General features: G+C 43.0%; 1 protein-coding gene across 3 annotated transcripts in view; it reads right to left on the reverse strand.

Moving 5' to 3' along the window:
• TMEM132B (transmembrane protein 132B) overlaps positions 1-25191 on the reverse strand; it is a 190795-nt gene that overhangs the window by 99140 nt on the left and 66464 nt on the right. For all 3 annotated transcript variants that reach the window (XM_021412778.1, XM_021412777.1, XM_021412776.1), the window contains exon 3: positions 13663-13803. In XM_021412778.1, the coding sequence (XP_021268453.1) occupies positions 13663-13803 (141 nt within the window). The remainder of the gene's footprint in view (positions 1-13662; positions 13804-25191) is intronic.

The following is a 25191-nucleotide window of genomic DNA, read 5'->3' on the forward strand; positions in this document are numbered from 1 at the left end:
CTCCTGGAACAGCTTCTGTCGGGAACAATTCCCATGTGGAAACAAGCCATGAACACAAGGACAGCCTAATTACAATTATAAAGGAATCTTCCCAGACCCAAATAGGGTACCAGCAACCAAGGTATGGTTAACCCCTTGCAGCAGGAACTGACAGCAAGCAGGAGGGGGTCTTGCCACCCAGAACGCTTTTGGAAAGAGCCTTCTCCCCTCTGTCACTAACAGGAGGTGGGCTGAGGGCCTCACAATGGCCCAGGCCCTGTGGTACTGCTCAAGATGGCCACACTCATCCCACAGCCTCCTCTCCCCCCGGCTCACACACGCTGCCATTACACTGCAAATACACTTGTTCACTCTACTTAAATCCCCTCTGCGCTTCCCTTTGGAAGGGAGGATTTCAAAATTTGATTTGTTTAAGTCACTAAGTACTCTCTGGTATTCCCAGCAGCTCCTTTAGCTGACAAGGTTTATCCTTGTCGCCACTTTGTTGTGTTTTATGAATAGGGACCCAGCAAAACCCAAGACACCATTTAACACAGAACACATTAGTCTTTTACCCCGCCTTGCTCGGCGCCTGGTACCACTCTCTCTACCAGAGTGTTACACACAAAATGGTCCCTCTAGGCAATGTACTCAGTCAGGAAGGATATTAGCTGCCCCCAGCAGAGCGTGCGAGTGAAATTCCTACAATCCCTGTAGTTTACAGCACAGCTGGTAAAACATTTGTGCACATCAGAGAGACACCAATCTGGTTACCACAACGGCGGCCTTGAGCCAGGCACCCTGGGTGATGCAGGGAAGTGCCAGCAGTGCCACCCAGCCATGTGCGAACACCTTGGTGCATTCCAGTGCTTCTTTCCAAATCCCCCATCTTTTTTCTTAGGGCACCAGGATCTACCGTTGCCTCCTTCACTAAGAACACAAGCTGGGCAATGTGGAGTTGCCACCAGAAGGCGCAGTAGGGACAGGGTGAAAACCGCGTCCAGCCCAGGGAGAGCCCCCCTAAGTGCAGATAACAAGATCAGACAACACTGCACTCAAAAAGATAAAAACCTAAACAGAAGGTGCTACCCAGCAAGACACTACAGCTGATATCGGAGCACGATTACCCACTGCAGCCAGTAAGAGATGGTGAGCAACAGAGAAACACAACAAGAGGAAACCAGAACAAGGCAAACGCAGAGCGCTGCTGATGCACTGGGAGCTGGTGCTTGGCCAACCCTGTGCGCACGCACCTATATCCCACAGCAAACAAGGAATCAAAACCTGTCTGTCCATCAGGAGAGGCGTTACACCCACCTTTGGCTGGCAGAAAAATCAAAGACACTCTTCCTTTCATTAACGCAATTTGTAAAATTCAAGAGAATCTCAGTCATGCTTAGGGTCAAGTGTACAGCCCCCTAAAACACCCAGAACCTTACTTATTTTCAATATAATTTATTTCCAACTCATTTAATAAGGTGAAACTAAGACCTTTCCAAGTATCACCATTTTCAAAAATTATGATGTATTCACTGTCGTCTGTCACATTATGCTTTGGGATGGAGTTTACTGTGAGTGACAGAACATGGTAAATCAGTAACATGCAGGTGTGTGACAAACAAAATCAGTGTAATCATGAGTCTCAGAAAATTGCTTTTAATGTTATGTTTATACATGTAATTCCGTTAAATTGCTTGGGCAGGATATGGATGGATTTCACTTTATACAACTGCCTAGAAATCCTAAAATTGCATGTATAATTACTATACAGATACAGATATGATGCAGACTGTAAAGACTTGTCAAGTAGAAAGATGACACTAAAAATGCTGGTAATAAAACAACGTTCAGTTGTTGCAAATCAATGATGGGAAATGGTTTCATATATACTTAATTAAAGAGTTGAATGGGTGAATGTATTCTCTTCCAGATAGGGACATAAGTATTACCCACATCAAAAATTTTACTCACCTCGACCCTTAAACTTTAATGGAAAGATTTTCAGAGTAGTCCTTAAGGAATTACTTGGTTGACCTCTGTAAGAGCTCTAGAAATCTCCCGAAGCCTCTTGCTAACAGCATGAAGTGCCTGTTCAGAGGCTCAAAGAGTTGATAACGGGATACAGAGCGTTTAATTGCCGGTCACTAGTTCAAACCTCGCATAAACCAGGGATGGCCCAGAGTCGTTGCCACAGAATGCAGTTTGGCTCCTGATACGAAAGAAGATGTGGAAGGAGCTATGAATCTTCCCCTCCTCAGCAGAGCCCATAACATAAATGTCTCTGCCACATTCAGTGCTATATGGTCCCCTTACTGGCAGCCATAGGGACACTGCTACAGGTAATTGCACCCTGGGCAGAGGATGGGGGGCTGCTCTGCACTGCTTCTGTCCTGCCCTCAGGCCAGGCAATAGAGCCTTCCAGCCCCTCATCTAGACAGAGTGGAACCTTTAGCAAAAATCAGGGGAAAAAAATAAATCACATTTGTAACTAAAAATAAAATGCTATTTCATTTGGTGGCTGTGTAATAGTGATTTTATACAGTGCCGTTAAAAGTAAAATTCAGATAGGAGGAACTGCTGACTGCTGCTAAACTGCAGAATTCTTAAGTTCTTTGAGGCAGGAACATGTCAATCTTTTATATGTCTGCAAAATGCCATGAACATCTATGGCACTGTATAAATCATAAAGAGAACGATGCAAGCAAACAGGAGTTACGGGATCTTATCTCTTCGGCAGATTTTGCCCTATGGATAAGGTAGCTTACAAAGCAATAATGAAATACTATCAGCAAAATAAAGTTTTAGTGGCTTTTTATTCTTAACAGCATTTTGCTAGCACCATGTCAATAGAAGCAGAGCTTCATCTGGGACCAAAAAGTTCTGATTTGCATATGTTATCATGCAAAATGAGATTTTATTCTACTCTTGCCTTCAGAAACACTGAGCCATGCATAAGATCAGATCACAAAATTAAAACAATTTATTGTACTGGAAGTCTCTTCTGTTAGTTTTGGCCAAGTTCCCAGTTCAAGTGATTAGTGAAACCACAGAAATACTAATTAGCAGTGCAGGGATCCTCAGAACTTCCAGTGTTTGTGTTCACGGTGTATTAGCAAGGAGACTGACCATGTTCATCTTACAATTACAGTCTGCTCCATCACTAATTGTCGAGACAAGAAATCAAATGACCACCAGTCGAAGACGGATGACTTAGGGCTGACCATGTGGAAGCCTGCCCTACCACAGCATGCAGTCAAACTGGTCTAATGCAAGAGCCCTCCTCGGCATCATCAACATGCAAAAATCCACTGCACATTCATGAACTCATCCTAAGGATTCCTAGAGTTTTAAAGTGTTCTTTCTTTGCTTTCTTGTCTTTTGAATCTCATGAAATTTTCATAATTTTTCATGACAAGAAGAATCTCGCTTTTGCCTTTAAATTCAAGATGAATTCTTTTATTAAATCACTTGACTCCAGGAGCCTGTGACTTAAAGAATAAGCATTTCAGGATACATGATAAAAATTTCAAGACTTGTCAATATGCATCACCATTGCTACTTCATAAGGCTCCTCTGTTCCAAAGATTATTGCCTTAGTATTTTATGTTAAATAAGTAAAGCCACAGCTGAAATTAACTTTGTTCATTTAACCCACAAAGAACCTATGCATCACAATTGATTCCTCCACAGCATTTTGAGAACTTAGAGAGGACTCCAACCACTGGCCCAGGGGTCAGGTGCAGACCAGGGAACTACTCAATCCCCAACACCTCCCCAGCGCTTTGGCTTCTGAACAGCCATCGTTACACAAGATACCATTTTGCACTTGACCAGAAGTGAACTTAAATGTTCATCCAGAGACCCTATTAAAGCTCTACTTAAAAGAAAATTAAGAGTTGGGTACAGTGTGCGCAAATGAGTCATCTGCCCCAGTCTTCGGGGGCATGTTTTGTCTCCAGCACTGTACTCAAACCAGCACCAAGCACATTATTTGCACATACTGACAACTGAATAAAACTTTCAAAGGCAAAACCCAGAAAGTGGTTTAGCTATGAAGGGAAATGGGTCTTTCCTCGCCTCATCAAATGAAAAGTGCATTGCCAGCTCCATAGAAAATATCCAAAACTCTAATTAAAATGTTTCTCCTAGAGCAGGCCCTAACCCTGCCATATCCCAACTGCAACACACACTTCATATTCCAGAAGGCATCTCCCACATAATGGTTTAGCAACCTACACTGTTGCCTGGAATAGAAAAGTACATCAGACTTGAGCAATTAAGTTTTTCTGTGCTACATAAGCCGGAGAAGAACCACACAAAGAAAATAGCGGCACAGAAAATGAACGGATGGATTGTGGGCATCAGCATTAGCAGATAAAGGAGAAGTTTCTTTCGTTCAGTAATATAAGGGGAGGAATAAGACTTGTGCTGACAAAGAAAAATGTAACGAGCAGGACTACAAATAAAGTTGCAGTTAGCATTCATTTCATCACAGAGAGCTCCAAATTCAATTTAGCATTCACATTCTGTAGGAAATTTCTACCCAGGTCACAGGGATATCCTACAATTTAGGGTAAATGGGAACATTTAAAATGAATGTTATTTGAAACAGGGAGTCAGATGTAGTTAAGGAAGGTCATGCATACCAAAAACATTTCATTTTTGTATTTAAGCATGAGGTATTAGCGGGGAAAAAAAGAATAAAGCATAAACTGAGGCTTTTGTGCATTACTGTGCCTTGTTAAAAAATTCCTTATGTATAGAACTAAAAGGTACAAGAATCTAATCAACTGCTCACAGCAGGAACCCAGAAGCACCACTTACGGTGTGCAGCAGACTGTCATCTCATCATGGCTGAAGCAGAACTACAGCTCACGTCACCACATCGGTTCTGCTGACCTCCACAGAGGGAAGAAGTCCAGCAGACGCGTCCTCATCAAAAAAAAGTGAAGTGTAAATAAGGACTAGCTGACAGCCCAACCAAAAGCTTCAGGAACGCACTGGATTGCAAGAGGCACAAGCACACGTTGTCCCAGGTGATCAACTTCTTGCTCCATTCATCTAGTTGAATGAAATCCTGCTCCCACCCACCCAGTGTTATTATATTTTAAAAAATAATGGAGAATTCATACTGTAAACCACAAAGAATGGAGCTCCTTAGTGCCTTTAAGCATTTGTGTGAAGGATAAATGCACAAATGCCTAGGCACCTCCAAACCAAAGCAAGTGTGCTGGCATTTTCAGCTCCTATGTATGACATGGTTTTTTAATTCCTCCACCACAGACTTTCTGGAACATGCCTACGTTCACCTGGCCTAGGGCAACAACGTACATAAAACGTGAATAATTACAAAAGTTGAGTGAATTATGCGTGGTAAACAGAAGGGAGCTGCAGCGCTGCACTGGACCCATTCTGCTATGGTGTCAAACCTCTACAAAATGAAAGGGCAGTTCCTGTGTCCACCCAAGAATGGCCACCCCTGCTCTGCTCCCGCATGTGCTGTGATGTGAATGACATTTATCCAGCTGAATAAGTAAATGAGTGGCAAATTTCCAACATTACTAAACACCAAGCAACCCTCAGTCCAGCTGAACGCAGAGCAACTATCAAATAACTCGATTACTGGCCAGATTTCAAAGCAGATCAGCAACCCCTTAAAAATGATAAGAAAAAGTGAAATAAAGGCGTACAAACCAGCATGGACAGCTGCTTTTTGGCTGTGTGAATTTCAAAGGACCGCAGAACCGCAGAATACCCCAGCCCTCACAGCAGACCCTTTTTCAAAGGCTCCTGAAAGAAATTCTCCTCTCCTACAACACGTTTCTCTGGCTGGAGTCTCAAGGTGTTGTTCATTAAATAAATAACAGTTTTCATTATTAAGGCATTCACAGCCAATATGTTCCATACTCATCCGTAACATTTTTATTTTCTTCTTAAAAATTATTATCTACTTTTTTTTATGGCAAGGCTCGGCAGTGACAGATGATCCATCAGATTATCTACTGATTTTTAATGACAGCATTTTGCATTCATTATTCCCCACTTAAATCACTCTTTTTAAAAGAGGAATAACTTATTTCCTTCCCTTGTCACCAGAGAAATTAAAGAGTACACCATTAAGAACAGTGCTTATCTAACATAAAGATCCACCAGTCAGACGTAGAAAAGTAGCATGGATGAAAACTGCCTAAGAGGGAGAGCAAAAACAAGAATCTGCAACTCCAAACATCTCTGCTGTCCGCTCACCGCTAAGATCAATAACTCCTGGAGTAAAAGCTCCACACTGAAAACTCCTAAGAGAACAACCTAAATTTCTTTTTGATTGTGCAATGCTGAGCACGCCCTTCTTTAAAGAGCTGAAGTGCACTAAGCATGTGGGTGATGCCAGCTCCGGAGCTGTGTAAGCTCTGCGTGGTTACCCCGGAGGACCTGGGGACTTGCAAAAGTGACAAGTCTCCATTTACAGATTCATCATACTAATGAATGTGCAAGGGCTCTTAGCTTTAATCTCACTTCACGTTCTCCTCAACGAAACACTGAGGTTTAATTTAAAAAAAAAAAAAATTCATACACTGACACCGATAGAAGCATCAGCCAACTTCCACTCAGCTTACTTTCTCTTTTTGCTAGAGTTACATTACAGGTTTCAAAAATAAACTTTTTAAGTTATAAACACGGGTGAGGAATATCAATGGCAAAATGACTGAAAAATTCAAACTAAAGCAAAAATTAATTCATGCAAAGTTAATGCTGGGATATTATATAATTTATTTGGCACAGATGATTCAAAAAAAGTAACAAACTTAATATTTGCCTGTACTTAATAGTTGCCTAGCAACATCACCTCCTAACAATAAAATGAGTTTAAATTTCGGCTATATGCCTAATAAATGAGTTGTTAGCTTTGGTACTTTCATGCACTGGCTGTTAAGTAAGCAAGTCAACACACATCAAATGGAATTCCTATGCGTGCAGGAGGCTTTGCTACAAGTCAAGCTCATAAGCCGGTAAAGGTGGGAATTAAATGTGCCACACATACCAGCAGTCTGATTTCATACTCATTCAGTAATCTTTTCTAGCCCTATTATATCAAGGAACAATCCAATTATGGCTCTCAAATCTCTGTGTACAGTTGCCAAAAATAAATTCCTTAGTAACGTTTCTAATATACTCAGAAACATTTCTGTGCTATAGAAGAGCTCAATTTCCAATTTCCACAATATTTTCAGGTGTGACACACTAATGCTTCTTATTATACAATAGCGTGTCTTACCATCAAGGCCTGTATTTTCCATATAGAGCTCTCTCTATGTATGAGTATTGCTGACTCCAAGTACCTCCTTTACCATTCTAACTGGCATCAACAGAACCAAGGTACGTACTTAAGAGAAAGCAGGTACTTAAGTGGCACCCTACATAAAGATACCCTTCTGAATCTAGACTTCAGTTTGCCAAAAGAACAGGTTTTATAACCACGAGTATGCGCCTAAGTACAATTTTTACAAAAGAATCAGATAACATTTGTGGCATAATGGTTTTGGCCATGTTTTCTCCCTCCCTCTGAAATCTCCACTAGGCTCCCTGAAACTTTCCCATCAGCAAGGATGGACCTTCTGTGGTAACTTACATGCAGTAATTCACATTACCATGAAAGCAGACAACAGACTGGCAGAGCCTCAGAGAAGCCCGCTGACTCTTGAGTATGTCATACTCCCTTTGGCAACTAATATGGAAAAGCCATGCAAGCACCAATGGATGAATAACAATTTGAAGTCATTCACTCATCAGCATGCATTTGGTATTTGTTCCCAGCCTCCCTGCTATATTCTCACAGTCCTAATTATGCAGACTATCCTACCCTGAAATTAAACTTTCCCAACTGTTACATTAAGATTTGCATCTAGGAATGATATACCCAAAATGAAGTTAATTAGGTCAAATTCAAAAACAAGACTCATTTCAGAACAATTAGGCTCATCTTTCAGAAGAAATATCACTCAAAATATGCATTGAATCAGGTTTTCTGGAACATATTGGTGAAGAGGTTATTGGAGCCACTTGGTATATTTCTTGTTGAATTGAAAAGATTGAAGTATCATTGAGTTGCACGTATATTTTTTTGCTCTTTAACCCACACAATATACAAAAGCAAAAACAGGTATTAAGAAATGGCTTCCATCAGCTTACACCTTCTGAACAACCAATAAAGAAAAAAGGAGATCAAAATTGAAAGGGCTGAAATTAAAAGCTCAATGTTCATCTGTCAAACCACTTCTGGAACCGGGAACCAGACTTCTGAAAAAGCCTTAAGCCTCGGACACAGCTGATAAACTGTGACCTACTGAGTTGTCAGGAATCAGAATCAGCTCTTCTCAGCCCAGAATCACACCTAGAGGTGAGCAAGGCCTGCTGATCTAACTTATATGCTCCTTACGTCGGAAGTTACCAGATGTTAGCTTTCCAACTCATTTTCATGCACCACCTGTACCACATCATCTTACTCCACTGAATACAGGTGAATACTGTTGAGTTCTTCCAAAAAGAAGTTTCCCGCTTTCCAGATTTTCCAGACAACTGTCGAGGTTCCTTGCTGTCCTGCTCAGTAGGTTTTTCCAATTATCAAAGACGCATTTGTTCAAAAAGATTTCCTTCGGGCATAATAAAGGTACCGTACCAGCACAGTACGGAAGCCCTAAGAAGAGTCACTACCTTCTTGGATGCATGAACCACAGTAAAGAACCAATTACTCAGACTACCAGTCAGTAATCCCTCTGACCCATCTCTTCTGGGGACTTTACCAGAGCAGCAGCGAGTTTAACTAAGATAGAGGAAGAAACAGCCATCTGAAAAAGCTGGTCGGCCAGGAGAGGAGTCATGTGGTTACCAGGCTATTAGGCTCCCAACAGGAGATGGACAGACAGTTTCATTGTTCTTAGCCTTGAATGAAAAGAAGGAGAAAAAGAAAATATCCTCCTGAAATGATACATTCCCATTTGATCCTAGAACCGCAGCTTTCTACACTAAGTGGTCCTCCCTAGTGCTGTTAATTGTCTATTATTTTTTATGTCCTCTTTAAGCTACTGTGAGGTGTCAGTGCTTTCATCTTACAGAAACATATCCAAGCCGGCTTGGATTCTTTTATACAAAAAGGCATACATGTAAAGAATAAAGGTTAGTTAAAATTCTTCTTATCGGGTTTTCTGTGTGACACTGTTGAGTCATTTATGCTTGAAAATGTGTGGATGCTTCTCACTGGAACACTCCTTACACAAAGCAGAGCAGACTCCATCACTCATAATAGAGGTCACAACCTTAAAACTGGTGCGTTAAAGATAAAATTCTCTTCATCAATGGTTCAAGAGACAGTGGTGTCTTGGGGTCTGGCCAAGGCCAGAGAATGAACTCCTACAGGATCTATAGGCCATGAGCACTCCACATTCAAAGCACATTTCTTTGCCCATGACTCTTCTGACCTAAGGGAAGCTGCAAGTGCATAAGAATAGGAGAGGAACACCCAAGGCAGTACACTGCACCACACAGCCTATGAGCTCTGCCCACACCTTCAGCTACTCTTTTCCTTTTCAAGCAAAACCTTCCTTCCCAGAGACCCAAGGCTGGCTGCTGTGGTGGATGCAGAGCTGAAGGACAGGAGCCCACAGTCCTACTGCCTCTCCTGCCTCGGTCCAGGGCTGAACTTTAAAAACAAAACCAAAGGAAACAACTTTTTTGCTCAGTTCATCAGCTCCAATAACACAGATTTACTTTAAATAAATATGTGCCCATGTCTTAACTGGCAGCCAATTTCACATCTTTTTTTTTTTTTTTTCCTAAGCGAGATTTCAGGTTCAAAGGGTATTCCCAAGCACAGAAAAAGAAGTGAATTATTTCAAAACAGGAGGCTCTATTTGCATACCTATAAATACATGAAATAACTGCTTTTCCTGATTTAAAGATACATATATGCATACACACACTCTGATTATAATTTTTTTAAGTCTTTTAAATTATTTAAATTCTTTGAACACCTTTTAAAATGGCAAAGAAATGGAATATCATTACAGAATCTTAATTTTTCATTCAAGGTTAAAGATAGATGATGTCAAATGCCAAACAGCTGAGTCGATCTGCATCAATTCAAAAAGATATAAAATGTCCACGCAACAGAACAAACAGTTCTTAAAGAAATTCTTCTGAAGATTTCAGCCTCCCTCCTTCTGCTTTCTGAGTGTCCCTCATGCAAGTTTAATTTATGCAGTGATGGATATCCTGAGAGATGGAAGCTGCATTATTGACACGGAGATAAAATAATCCCTGAGTGGGAAGAACAGGTTTGGTCACTTCATGCTCAGCCTGCAGGTAAAATCAATTTCAGTAACTTCACCATTTATTAGCATAAATACAACCTTTCTGATTAAAGTACTACTTTGTCATGGAATTAGATTCCCCCCACCTGGCTAATAATCCAATAAAATGTAATGACAGTTTTCCTGAGTGAGGAGAACGATGTCTTTTATACTCCCTTTCAAAGTAGAGTTGCCACTTCCCAGCCTCAACTTTTGCATGTGTTGCACCTCGTTCTTCCTGAACCAAAGGTCAGGTCACATTAAGGCGCTGTTCTTCAGCTTTCCAGCAAAGTAGAAACCCAGCACTGTGAAATATATTGCTTTGTGGGGCCTTTCAAATGAGATCACCAGTGACCTGAAATAACCCAATCCTACAAAATGCAGAATCGCTCTGGCAAAGTTCCTGTTAGCCCATTCCTCTGGATATCAATGCAGAGTTATGGGGCACAGCAGCCTGCAATAATTCAACGTATCTCCCTACACCGTGGGGTAAGATGCCAGTCCTTCACATGCATGGACAGCTGAGAGCACCTGATTCTTATCTAAGCCCACCAGCCCTGACTTCCTTTGCTCCTTGCAAGATGTACTCTGTACTTAGCACAGAAATCCATTGAGATCCTTTCCTATGGAACAGAAGCATCGGGTCACAGCTTGCAGGCATCATACAGGAGCATTTGTGCTTGAAGCAGAAACTGTGTTTTTGAAGCAGCAGACTTCTGATCCAACTAACTCTCCCACAATGAGATTCATCGAGTTCTGCCCCAAGCAGAGAATAAACGCACATGACAACAACCCATCTCCTCTCTCAATGAGCTCCCAAAAAGCTCCTTTGAGATGACAGCAGTAAGGGCAAAGCAAGGCTCTGCACAGAGCAGAATAGGTGTGTGCAATATACTTGTGTGTATTTAAAATAAATCTCTTCCTTTTATACTCTTTGTTCAACTACGTTATCAAAAGAGTTTTTAAATACAAGCTTTTGGGACTACTAAAGAGGTGAATTTATGAATGTATTCCTAACAAAACACACTCTGCAAAGCTTTAATCTGCAAATTGTGACAAGCTTGGACAAAATGGATTTTTAATAGAATATAATGTAAACTGCCTGAAACATTGCGATAAGGATTTTTTTTTTTTTTAAAGTAACGCACAGAAAAGGCACGATGCACTCCGCACGAAAGGAGGAAAGGTCTTAATTTAAACCATTTTAATGAACACTCAATTTGCGTAGGGAAATGCGAGAAACGGAGATGAAAACCTCATGATAACAACAACATTGTGGAGGGGAGAAGGAGAAGATTAGGAAAGTAAGCAAATTTGAAAAGGCTCCCACCAATAACAGCGGCAGAAGGGAATGGAGAAGGGATTACCACCACGTCGCAGCCCAACGCCGCGGTTCTCCTTGCAGCAGGGAATGCTGCAGGCTCTTACTGGGGTCATGCACTGGGGAGGAAGGAGCAGCCCAAGGCAGTGGACAGACAGATTTCGGCAGCACAGCAGTGACGTGGTGGGACGGTTCTCATTTTCACCAAACCTCCATTCATACATAAACTGCCTTTAAGGAGCTCCTTGAGTTACTCAAAGGCAATTTTGCCACACTGACCTTAGCAGAAGCAAGTTCAAGTCTCTGCTTGCTTACACAAAGCAGCAGAATCCCTATGAAACACTTAACATTTTTCAAAAGAAACAAGTGGGCCACCACTATGACCAAAAAGGCAAATTAAAGTAAAGATCAGAGCTAAATATTTACTCTAAGCACTACAATATTTGCAAATCTGGAAGCCATCTTTCAGCAGTCTTCATTTGCATACTTTAATTAATCCAAAAATATTAAAACTAATCTCACAAAGGAAAGGGTCAAAGTATTAATTAACTTGAGATTCCTTGCTTTTGTGCAATTCAACAGTTCCATACAAAGCAAAAATCAGTTTTAATAAAAACTAAGTTACTGTGACAGGTGTAATTCCATGGATTAGTGAAACCATGTACAAGGCAGTAAGTTTCAGTGCCTTAACTATTTCTTTTTTTTTTTTAACTTTAAAAAAAAATGGTTGCTTTAGGTAGAAAGACTCTTTTGTAACACCAAACCATCTTCAGTCCTCCTTTAACCTCAGCTTTTCAGCACCCGGGCTAGTGCTGTGCCCTCAACCCCAGAGTCACTGTCCCTGGATGAGCTCTCCACCACCAACGGGCTCTTGTTGGCACTGGAGGAGTTGGGAAATCTAGCTGAAAGACAACGGATTTGGTGACAAAGTGGACAGAGCCTACTGCAGCTGCACAAGGAAGCAGAGGAAACCAAAAGCAAAAACAAAAGCACAGGAACCACCTCCCCTCGCTTTGTGTGTTTGCAAAGCAAATGCCCACGTCCCACTCAGTCACCTCCACTCTTCGTCCTTACTGAAGAGAAACAGGAGCTTTCTGTTTGCCATGCACTAGGCCTGTTTTACACATCCAGCAGAGTTCTCACCTCAGCAGTGCCTTTCTGTCACTGAAAAGCGAACCCACTGTAAATAGCTCTCACCTCAGCACACATACTGCAGGTACCCAGAGCTAGGTGGGGGTCCTTTGCTCCCCAAATACACCTCCAGAAGTCCAACAGAGCAGAAATACACTTTGCATGCCAAACCTTTGGCAATGATCTTCCTAGGTCTAAACAAGGAGCCTTCAGGAAGGATGGGTGCAGAAGGCTCCTCAAATCAAAGTTCTGACATAAAGTTTTGTGCTTTTCTAATTATGATGCAATTTCATGCTAAATGTATGCACAGTGTACTCTAAATGTACAGTAATTGCATGATAATGAGGAGAGATTGCTTGTATTGTCAAATATGTAATTGTGACTAACAATATAAATTTCTCATTAGGTTTGATAGAGCTGGCGGGAGCATTACCATAACAAATGCACACGGCATTCACAAGACAGGTCATAGATACTCATAGGTATTTTGCAGCACTAATGAATAACGCTTATTAGCTATTAGTTCTACAGCTTTTCAAATAAAAGAGACAGCATTGTCCTATTTTGATTATTTCTCAATTATTCTCAATATTTCTATATTTTAATCCATTTATTTCTGTCAGCTCTTTGGCAACGGGAATTTTGCTGCCCTGAAGGTGCAAGAAAAGCAAACATGAGTCAGGACAAGTTGGCTGCCTCTAGTTACACTCAGTCATCTACTTCTCAAGCTCAGAAGTGAAACAAAAGGAACAAAGCTGTAATCACAGCACCTACAGTTCTTCCGTCACAGATAAGGAGGAGCAAACGCTGCTGTTAGAAGAGCAATACCACTCATTAAAGAAGTTTCCATCAGCATTTCAGCAAGAGTTAATGCACACAGGAACTTACCTGCTCTCCGGGTCTGGGTCGTTGTGCATGCAGGTGATCGTGGCAGTGGTCCTGGCGCTATCGGTCTCCTCTTGAACTCCCCACTGGTCCGCATCGCTGACTCTGACGTCCAAGATCTTCACACCTGGGGCTGTCTTAATTCTGTTGGAGAACCACAGGGATTGCCTTAGTTACAGACCCCATACAAATAAATCCACAGAGGTAAACACAGAAGATGAAAGAGGAAATATTCCCTCTTGCATTAGTAATAGACTGATATATTGCTACTGTAAGTCAGCCTGCTTCAAAAATATAAAACGGGTCCAATTTTTTTAAACAGATGAAGTATGAGTTTCATTATATACAAAGTCGGTTAATTTTCAGCTGGAACGATGTGAAAAGAATAAGAATGCTTTCTGCTTCAGTGGCACCAGTTTGATATAAATGAAACAGATGTGACTAAGCATAAGTTGATTTAATTTGCTGCGTCTGTCCTGCAGTCTGAGATGGAGGTTCAGAGCACTGTGATATAAGTAGATCCTCTTGCCTGCAAACCTTTGGAAGCGAGGCAGATCTTAATATTAGGGGGATTTGCATGGAAAAAATGTGCTCCACTGCTCAAAGAGCATAACACGGAAGAGAAGAGAAGGAATATGTTAGAATAAACCCTGGACACAAGGCTGGAAATAACGATGGCATTGCACTGGGATCTATCACATGGGACATGCAAAACTTGCTGCTGGAAATAGTACGATGTTGACACAAAAAAACTCAACTTCCCAAGCACAGGTAGCACTAAAAGCAGTTCAGTAGTTGATAAACGTCACCATCTTTTGCCATTTGCTGAAACAAAAAAAAGTCCATGCTCCAGTGGGGCTCTGCATTAGGAACAGATTGCCAAGGAATAGGAAACAAACTGCTTTTAATAGCAGGAACTTCATTTGTGCAGCTTGACTCCAGAAACAAGCCTGGGATTTCGACAGGAGTGCTGCAAATATGCCTGGAGAACAATTAGGCTGAAAGCAACTGCTGTAGCGCACTGTTCGCCACTACTGTGACTTAATTAATTAAAAGCAAAGCCAAGAGGGACCTCTTAGTTGTATGGTGGAATTAAACAGCAACTGCTGTGACTGGAAGCGTTACTTAACAGTGTGTTGTGATGGATTGGCCCCAGTGCCTCGTGGCCAGTCAGCCCTCACTCCGCTCTATTAAGAATCTCCTTTAAGTTTTAGCTGAGTTCGTGGTCTGGGATCAAACTAACTTCAAGACTCAATGGGTGTTCTCTTCCTCTGAGAAGGAATTAATTTGTCCTGCTTTTATGATGTCCTTGTTTCTCCCTGCAAGGCTTTCCTGACTTGATGGACCAAACCCATGCCTGGCATAGCCAATCTGATGAAAAATGTTTCCTGCAGGGAGAGAATTTCATTTGATATTTTTCTAATTGTTTCCTTCATGTTTCTCCGCAGACATTCATATCTCCAGACAACATGCCTCAAAGCTTATATGCCCTTTCCGTATCATTTCCTCTTCTTTTTTTGCACAGGAATATTCATTTATTTTGTAGTAATTACACCGGACCAAATAATTCCTGCAAAACACCTACATGACTTCATTTCAGACAGACTTGTAGTTTACATGAGAGAAAGAGAGAGCCAGGCCTTCAGCAATGGAGCCAACCTCTTTTTTCTTTAGACTTAGTCAACCACTCTTCAGGGGAAAAAAAAAAAAAAAAGATGTTACTTTAATTTTCTCGTTCCCAGACAAAATTATGTATTTTTAACAAATTCACCTCTCTGCTGCCCCCTCAATTTACCAACTTTTTCTTGACAACACACTTGGAAATCTCTAACCCAGCTTTCGACTCAAGTCAAGGCCCTGGTGAATTAAAGCTTCATGGAAGGGCAGGAGATGCATGGGGCCAGGACAACTGGATTCCACCACAATTTCAGGATTCATCAGCCTCTTCCCATCTGTCAGAAGCCTGTTACGCCCTCCCACGCAGCTCCTGTGCTACCGATATCTCCACTCCGCAGCACACTCTGTCTTCTGCTCTGCTCTGAGCCTGGCGGGTCTCAGCACCCCAGCAGGACATGGTGCAGGAACAGGCTACGGCCACGTGGGACCTCTGCACAGCTCCATCTTTCCTCTCCTATGCATGAATGCAGCCTGTCCAGGCAGCAGTTCAGGCTCTCCCACTGTCCTGCTCACCCCTGTGCTCATCCATCAGGGCACTGTCCCATAAGAGGGGCCTCTTGAGCTCACGGACTGTGCTTGCAGCCTTTGCTCGCTGCCTATCCATCTACTGTCTTGCTGGGTTAGCATCAAGTGAACATCACATCCACTGCTTCCCTGCTCTGTTTTCCAAAAACATCTCCAAATGCTGCATTTTAGGAAAGCTTCCAGTCTAATCCTTTGCAATGCATCTGCTCTGGTGGGCTGAGACAAGATGTCATTTTGCATTTTTGGATATCAGTACAGCCAGAAAGGTTGAAAGAAGGAAAAAAGTGAATTCAGCATCTCGCTTAGGAAAAAGTCAAGAAATTCAAATTGAGCAGCCTACATATGGAAGGTCAGAGCTTACTACTCTTCTGATAAGTGATTCATATCTTTTAGTCTGCCCCCAAATCTACAAGCACAGAACCATTGTGAGAACTGCTGACTCAGAGCATGGAAAAGAATGGGGAAATCCAACGGGAGCTGACAGGAACTGGAGCAGAGATGGTGAATGGCCAATGTGAGAGCCAGGGCATTGGATGTTCTGCCTGCTCTGTGCCAGGCTTCAATGACAGACTTGGGTGGATTGCTTCATTCCCTTACGCCTCCTTTCCCCATACAAACTATAGGGAAGTGCTGCTCTTCCATCTCCTAGGGAGCTGCAACAATGCATAGAATGGATTGAAAAAAAAAGAAGTCTGATGTCCTTTAAATTTACCACCTGTATTCACAGCCTGTACCACAAAGGAGGTGACCGTTTATTCATGACTCTCTTCTTTAGGGCTGGAGGGAGCCCGAGAGAAATGTGACATTCTCAAGCACTGCCTTTCATGACACTTACGCCCGTAAGATCTTCAGAAGAGGGAGCTGGTGTGGATGGAGGGGAGTAGTGTCAAAGCTATTCAGAAAGGGAATCAATGACACAACTGCTCCACGAGCAAATCTTGCCCTCTTCTCCAGATATAAATGCAGAACAGAGGAAGCTGCTTTCAAGTTAGACTGCAGAATAGATTTGGCATCCTCAGCACAGCTTTTTCCCCCGAGCACTGCATCCTTCATTTACTGGGGAATATAAAGCTGGAAACATGATGGACTGGATGGAGTGGGTAAGCAGAAGCATCCCTAACCTGCCAACTTGGAACAACTATTTTAAAATGCAATCCCAGCCTTAAACGTATGCAACCCCATGAATTCAGCAAATCTAAGCTTTTTCTCTCAGTTAGTACAAGCAGAGGAGAGGAGAAGGTACAAATAATCACCAGGGCTGGGATGTAACTGAAGGGCTGCAAGAGGGATTTAGGCAGACGAGCACTTAGTGGAATGGTGTTGGGACTGCCTCTGCCTCCTGGTCAATTAGCTGCAGCATCTGAAAGGTAAATGCGGGCGTGCAACGCACCCAGCACTTCTCCTAGCAGCAGTAATTGGAAGTAAAATCTTGGTAAAAAGAACTTTAAAATAGAAACAGAAGAGAAAGATGTTTAGGAAATAAAACAGGAATGTGCTCACAGCAGATGGAACGTGCTCAAAACGATGGGAAGAAGCCTCTTTCAGAGCTATTTTAGAGATCCGCTCATCTCCCCCCAACCCATTATGGGGGAAAACATAATCTGAGTTAAATCCTCTCTCAATGATGTGCTAATAATAATGGTTATGATAATAAATTTCCTTTGCAGTTTCCAAGTACTTCTGCATTCAGTCCTTGAACGCTCCTTTTTAGCCCAATTAAAAATAAAATCATTATCCTTCCCATACAGGCAATCCAAGCTGTAGGCCCGGTTGGCTAACTCACCCAGATCATACAGCCTCTGCAGAGCCAGAATGTGCACCCATCCACCCCAACTCCATGCTCATACATTGGCTAGACACCCCAACCCATCTTTAACATCAAACAGAGCGGAGCTGAGTAATTCCAAGCCCTCACAGAGCATTTTACAGATTTGAAGAATCACACAAACAGCAAGCAATTAGTTCTGAATGAGGTCCCCGGGGAGTTTCTAGTTAAAATACATGTGTTTTAAGATACATTAAGCCAAGCACTATAAATTAAAATAATCACTGAACTCAGACATAACAGCTGAGAACTTTCAGGAGTGTGGGTGAGACAGACAACTGCTCCCATATAGCAGGGACAGAAGCAGCCCTGTATAGGGGTAGAGCGTATTTTCTGAAGTATTTATCCAGGAATGCTATTTCTTTGTTCTCCTACATTTTAAAAGAATTGTCACAGCTTTACGTTCAAGCTACTTCCCTATCAAATTCCTCTTAAAACAGCAATGCTAGGCCAGCTGTGTTTGTATTAATGTCACCACGAGTAAAGCTAAGTATTTAAAGCACACATCAAAATACACAAAGATCCTGGAACGAACCAAGCCCCCTTCTAAAGGCCACAAGCGTAGAAGCACAAACAATGTGCTTCTTTCTTTTTTTTATCATGTAAGTGAAACAGGCAGCCTGCAAAGCCCAGAGGAGAGGTGTGGGCAGATGTGGAACAGCGGGCATTGCAGTGCACCAAACAAAAAGGAAAACCCCAAAATGTTTGAGCAATGGCATCAGGCCATTAAAAATTTAACATGAACCTAGTCCAAACCCAGTGGCAATATGCATTACCAGTGAAATATAGTGGGAAGTGACGGTGGGACAAAAGCCCACCATATTCGGCTTTATCCCTAAAGAGAACTCAACAGAGATGGAAGCAATGACATCCTAGGTCAGCTGGAGTTTTACTCAAGATATGACCTCCACATTTCAACCCAGCTACAACCTACTCCAGAGGCCGCCCCTTCATTGCCAGCCCAATGCATAATTGCTCCCAATTATTTATCAAAACAAGGCATAGATTCACTGTGCTTGGCCTGCCCCAGCAAGCCATCCCGGGGCCAAGGTTCCTCGTCACCACCCCACAGAAACGCCTCTCACCTTCACACCACATCAGGAAATTTGCCTTTTCCCCTCTCCAGGATAACTCAATTTCTCTCAGCATCTGCTATTTTTATATAACCTCTTGTAGCTGTCTTATTTAACCCCATCAAGCACTGGGGATGCAGTTGCTATGAAGGCAGTTATTACTGCTGTACATCAAAATATCTCCATCCAGCAGGCACTCAAGGAATAAAAGTCAATGCCAAAGCACCAGGAAGAGCAAGCGAGAGAAAATAGCTGTGGTGACCAGTGCAAGGCAAGGCAGGAACAACACTGACATGGCGGCCAAAAAAGCACAAAGCCTTGGGGAGGAGGAAGCCCTTCGCAACCTCAGAGAGGATCGATGCTGAAGATTTAGAACGATACAATTACCGCTCTTCTAGACAGACACGTGAAGGATCAACCCATTTTTCCATGGAACAGATCAAAACGTGCTACGCATCAGGCTCGCTAGCATATTGGATTCTGAATAATGAAAAGAGTAAACAGGACTTGAATTTGGATTCTGACTGTAAAGTGCTTTCCGCATGATAAATCAACTATCAAGAAAGACGAATTAACACAACCTACCCTTGAAGCATGATGGCTTGTGGTTCGAGGGAAGCTTTTCCAGAATCATAACCAGAATAAGGCAGCATGACCAACAGGAGGTGGTATCGGGGCAGTCCATTTTTCAATTTGCTCTGTTACTCGGGTACATAAAACAACAGTGGAAAGACACTCTAATTGGCTTGAAATTAAAGCTATTAATTTTTATTCTTATTTATTCCTGTCACAAACCAGACCTGTTTATACGGGTTTGCAGTACTGCTATGGGAATCAGAGAGGTTCTGAAGTCTTTCTGCAATACAAAATCAAAATACTGTCTCTCAGCAATCTCTGTTTTCATCAAAGGACATCAACAGTGAAATGTTTTCCTTCAGGGAGAAAAAGGCAGCCACACACTGGGGCAGGAGACCAATCCCTTTGACTCACAGCACTCTATTAACCATTTAACTGTATGGTCACATGCAAGAAGGGAATAAATATCTTTTCTCACCTTGGTTTGGAAATTCATTCCAGGGAAAAAAAAAAAATACTGCAGGTCAAAGAGCTCTGTAGCAATTGGCATTTTCATAATAAAACTAAAAGCTATAATTTTTTTTTTCAATCCACCTGAAAATACTGTTGGGCCTTTGACACATCAATGACTTTAATTATAGCATAAGCAGATGTGGCTTGAGATTGTGCTGAAAGCTCCTCAGTTCCACAGCCCAGCCCCCTGCCCACCGCCTCGGGGAAGCATTTCAGGTCTTTTGGCTTGGCTCACCCGGAGGGCAGCAAGCACTGAACATCTGCAAAGAAAAACCCATTTCCAACACCTGTCTGATACTTTACACTTTCAGAGCATTCAATAAACATGAACTGAATATTATTACTATTGATCAAAAGGAGAGAGGGAACCTTCTCCAAACTCTGATTCTTGTGCTACCAAACAGCCCTTCCTCATCGGTATGCACACCCTGCTCTGAAAGAGGAGTGATATTTTCCTTTCTTCCACTGCCTCCACTTAGTTAGCTGAGTTACGATGCAGTGATCATTATTCAAAGAGCTCAAGAGTGCCTGCTGCCATCCCCCCACCCAACACCTGCAGGAACTGAAGTATGTGCCCTCTCTTCTGCAACACAACAAGCCGTGCTGTCCCTCCTCTGCGGAGAGGAGAGGTAAAATGCTGTAATGGTTTCCCGTAACATAGGGCTGTAGAACAAAAATCAAAGCCCGCTTAGACTCTTCAACCTTTCTCTGAAAGATCTGAAACACTCAGACTATGTCCTTTACCTTGAAACCAATGCAATGCTATAATAGATGAAACCATTCCTTCAAGCCTAGACGTACGGGAGAAAATGCATTATCAAGTCTGAAGGGGTCCAAAGTATTTGAACTTGGGATTCTTGCAATCATGCAGAAACACAGCTTTGAAAACCGTAATGAAAATATCAAAGCGAGTCAGAGGTTTCCTCCTGCAAAGACAAAGATACTTATAGGTTCCCTTTTATTGAAAGGCTCCTTTCAGAAATCAGCGCTGCGGAGATGTTTGCAGCCTGAACAGAGTGCAGTCCTCCTGGGAGACGACGAATCTTTGTGAAGGGGTCATTTTTCTGCCTCTACAAGTGAGAGGAAAAAAAAAAAAAAAAAAAAGAAAGAAAAAAAAAAAGCCCTGAAGGTCACAGTTTCTGAAAGCACCTAAACAACAATAAAGAAAAAAACTTTCTATCCCTCTCTCCTTGCAAAACCAGATAACAAGCTCCATAGCCATGTCTTGGCCAACACGCAATGAGGTTTTACAGCAGTGGCTAAATTTGGTCACCACCTCAGAGCCTCATATTTCCTACAGGGAAGGAGTCTATCCAGTATGTACAACTGAAGTCAGACCGTGACAGCCAAACCCCAAGCAGCAGACGCCTGGGAGGCTCATGGCAGCCCAACTGTAGCCCACCTCTGAATTCATGCTACAGCACGAATGATGCACCTTTAGGGCACCCATCGGCCATTTTTCAACACTTGCTCTGCATTCCAAATCAAAAACAAACACAGGAAGGGACGTTCTTAGGAGCACCACCCAGACTGTGGTGAGGAGGCGGTGACCTGAGCACAAGGGAGGGGGTGGAAACTAAGCACTGCAATGAAAATCCATCCAGAATTAAAAAAAAAAAAGGCCACAAGAACTTTGCCTGAACTAGTGGTTGTTGTTTTTATTGAATTATTTTATGGCGTCTTATGTTGTTTAATCGAAGAAAGAAAATGGATGCCATAAAATATGCAGAGCTAACTGGGGCTGCAGAGTACACTGCTGAATATTGCTAGTAATGCCATTTCCCCTTTACTGTCAAAAAATAAAAATATTGTTCTTTATATCCCTGTCACACGGAACAGAGGTCTGCTCGCGCTCGCGATCAATCTTCCTGGAGTGCACCTTTACCTTGAGCAGTGTGCGCCAGGACGGCGAATAAGCAAAGCTCAGGAAATAATCTCCCTTTCCACAAGATAGAATTCAATTTCCAGTACAGCTCAGACCAGTACTTTTCTTGAAAAGGTGGTACCATAAATTACAGTAAGAAAGCATTTTTCCGCTGCTAGTGAAAATTTTAGTGAGCATTATGATTATGTGGTTTGTACTCCAGGCACCAGTGACCACCAAGCAGGCTAATAATGCATGAATCCTGATGAGAACCAGCCCTCCAGCTGGGATAAGCCATCAAAGCCTTTTTTCCTGCCTTTTCCCCTCTGCGTTCCCTCTTGTAAGAATTTTTTCTAGCTGCAGACAACAACCTTCCAAGATTCTCCTAGAAGGTAAGCACTTCCCAAGGAAAGGGACACCCCAGGCAGCCCTTTGGCCACTGCCCCAACAGGACAACAAGGCCAGGAGGATGCAACCCTGAAGCCCACCCAGCCCTGCACAGCTGTCAGGAAAATCTATACAAAACCTGCTTGCCATTTACGACCGTGATTGATGGTAATGCAAGAAACTAATGGCATTTTACTTGCCCGTCAAAAGAAATTACTCACCCTGGGCCAGCAGGATTGGGGAAGGATTATTTAATACTTGCAGCAATTTTTAATTTAAACTTCAGTGTAGAAGAGCAGTCAGGCAGCAGCCTGCTTCAGGATGGATCCAAATGCGATGGAGCACATGGGCAGATCTGCTCCATTTGCCAGCAGGGCTGTGCTGCTCGGCTTTGCCCGCAGTCCCTGTGCATGGAGAACAGATCCTCCAGCCCAGCCCCAGCATCCCTCCTGACGAGAGTCACTCCGACAGTTTGGGGGCAGGTGGCATTCAGTCATTAGCCAACAGGAGAAGGGGTTCTGCAGCCCTTCGCCAGGATCTGACTCCTACAGGTGGGCTCCAGCACCGAGTGACATCCGTGGGAATTTCGGTGACACAAATCACTGATCAAAAAAAGTCCCTTAACTTGAGCATTTCAAAGCATATGCTGTGTTTGCAATAACAAACACTCTAAAACAGGCTTTTCCCCAGGGAGTTGGAGGGCACTGACTCAACTGCCAATAAAAAAAAGACTACGATGCTTTTTAATGTACTCAGTGGTTTTTGGTGAAAAACACTCAGTGAGATACGTTGTCCCACTGAGCATTAAGCACTTACCATCCCTGTTCTCCTCCTGCAATCCTAACTACTCCCTACCCCTGTTAGCCATGAATTTGCAATTAATGAGCCTTGTTTAGAGGATGCAAATGCTGAAATAGTTCTGATATGCGAGGCTGGAAGCACAGAAAGACGAGCTCATTCAGCGAGGGAATCTGATGTCCTTGGGGGGAATCCAGCCCTCCCATAAAGGAAACCAGCTGCTCAGTGACTGCAGCAGGGCAGCATGCTGTGCTCTGCCCCGAGGTGCCCAGCCACGCTCTCGCAGCTCAGGATCCAGGACAAAACCATCCCTGTGCATTAAGGATGCTGAACGTCTGCTTGTAAATTGGGCCAGCCAAAAAATGGCTATGATTGGAAGGAGGATGGGGTAAGCATAGTATCATTCTTAACTACAAAAAACAGGCACATGCACACGCTTTGGGTTTAATACAGCAAAAGACCAACAACCTGGATCTAAACTAATTATGACCAGTTATACTTAAGCAGGAAAACAGCAGCCACTCCCCTTTTGCTTCTCTCCCCATGCTGCTGCTTTCCTGCTTAAAATTGTCCATTATGTGCCCATCAGTACTGACACAGAAATACTAGACTGGAGGAGGAGAGGCTTCAGTATGTTTGACCCATTTATAAAATACACCAGGACAGAAGGCATCGCTCTGTTACAGCATTCACCCCCAGATACGTTTCAGGAAGCTGACCCTGGACACCAGGAGACTCTGCACCTCCACACTGCAAATGCTTCCCAGTGACAACACTAACAAAGCTGGAGCTTTCTGACCTGCCTCCTGCAGAGGAAGGGCTGTCAGTGCCTGTGCCCCGTGCTGTAATTATTTCCTCCAGCAGTTACTGCATTGTATCTGACACTATCATGGAGTCAAGCACCAAGGCATTAAAGTGACAATAACTTCTGTGCCAGTAATTGCTGACTCAAAACCATATTCTCAATTACTTGCATCGATAGCCTGTGAATACTCTAAGAGAAGTCCCTCTGTTACTTTGGCTGAGTTTTCTTTCTAATCCGGTAGTCTGGATATAAATTACCTGATTTGTTCATGAAAACCTCAAATGACAAAGCCACCATTCACAAAACCACTAACAGCATGGACAACTTCCTTTGATTTTAAAAGGTGTTGAGAAAAGCCCTCTGTTCCTCCCGGTACCACAGCCTCCTTGACTTGAATCTTCACTGTCAAGTCATCACTCTCAATTAACTTCAGGCCCAAGGATTTCAGGTGTAACACGCTGCCTGCCAGCAGAGCTTCAAATGCAGGCCTTCAACCCATAGCATAACGCTCATCTGTCCTAAGCACCGACATCATCTCTCTGCACTGCTGGTGCAATCAGGCTGCACTTCCTCCTGGGAACACTTCTCATTTTCACATGGGGAAGCCCTTTCTTTAGAGACCTCTGCAGGATTTGGCGAAGCGGAGTAGCTAACATCATGCCCATAGTGCTACAGGGAGTAAATCGTGGCATTAAGGGAAGGCAAGGGTCAATTTCCTCGCACGCAGCAGGGAGATCCATGCACTGAGAAAGGATGGATCTGGGGAACGTAATCAACAGCTGCAGGTAAATAAAATATAACCGCAAAATGCATTTCTTTGTATTTATTACCTCTTTCACACCTACATCAGGCAGATTTCATTCCACAGATTGAGCCTGATCTGAAGTCATTTAGTGGGAGGCTGGTAGCTGAAACATAGCCGCAGTTCTAGAACAATGTAACTATGCTGAATTTAATGTGATTTCCTGCCACTGGTTTAAAAGTGCAGCCTCCTCCACAGCCTCCATTTACACTGAGCACTGGCACTTGACGTAAGATCACTTTTACACCTTCAGGTAGAGCACTGCACAAGGGAAGAAGTGCTCCAGGACTCCTCGAGTTCCCCACACTCCTCAGGCAAAGGCTGCTGGCAGAGTGCACTCCCACCAAAGCACTGTGCAATTCTGCAGACCTGAAGGACTCATGCGCAGGTCAGCTCTGCTCCATGGGTGAGGAAACTGGACGTGAAGTTTGCTGTGAGCAGAAGAGTTTTCAAGTCTTCATTTGCTGCACGTGCTTCTGAGGGAGCTGTATTAAAAACCGGTTACAAAGAAAAGGCCAAGAAATGGACAGGGCCTGTGCAGTAAGAAGAGACAGTGGAAAAACGTCACTGCAATCTGATGGTAGACCATAAGATTCAAGCTAAACAGAAAGACAGAAGGGCATTCCCCCGTGGCCTCAGCCCCTTCATGCCCACAGACCTCATAAGGGTTCCAGCCCTGACTGCCTT

This window comes from Numida meleagris, chromosome 14 (genome assembly GCF_002078875.1).
Source record: "Numida meleagris isolate 19003 breed g44 Domestic line chromosome 14, NumMel1.0, whole genome shotgun sequence".
Classification (NCBI taxonomy): Eukaryota; Metazoa; Chordata; class Aves; order Galliformes; family Numididae; genus Numida; species Numida meleagris.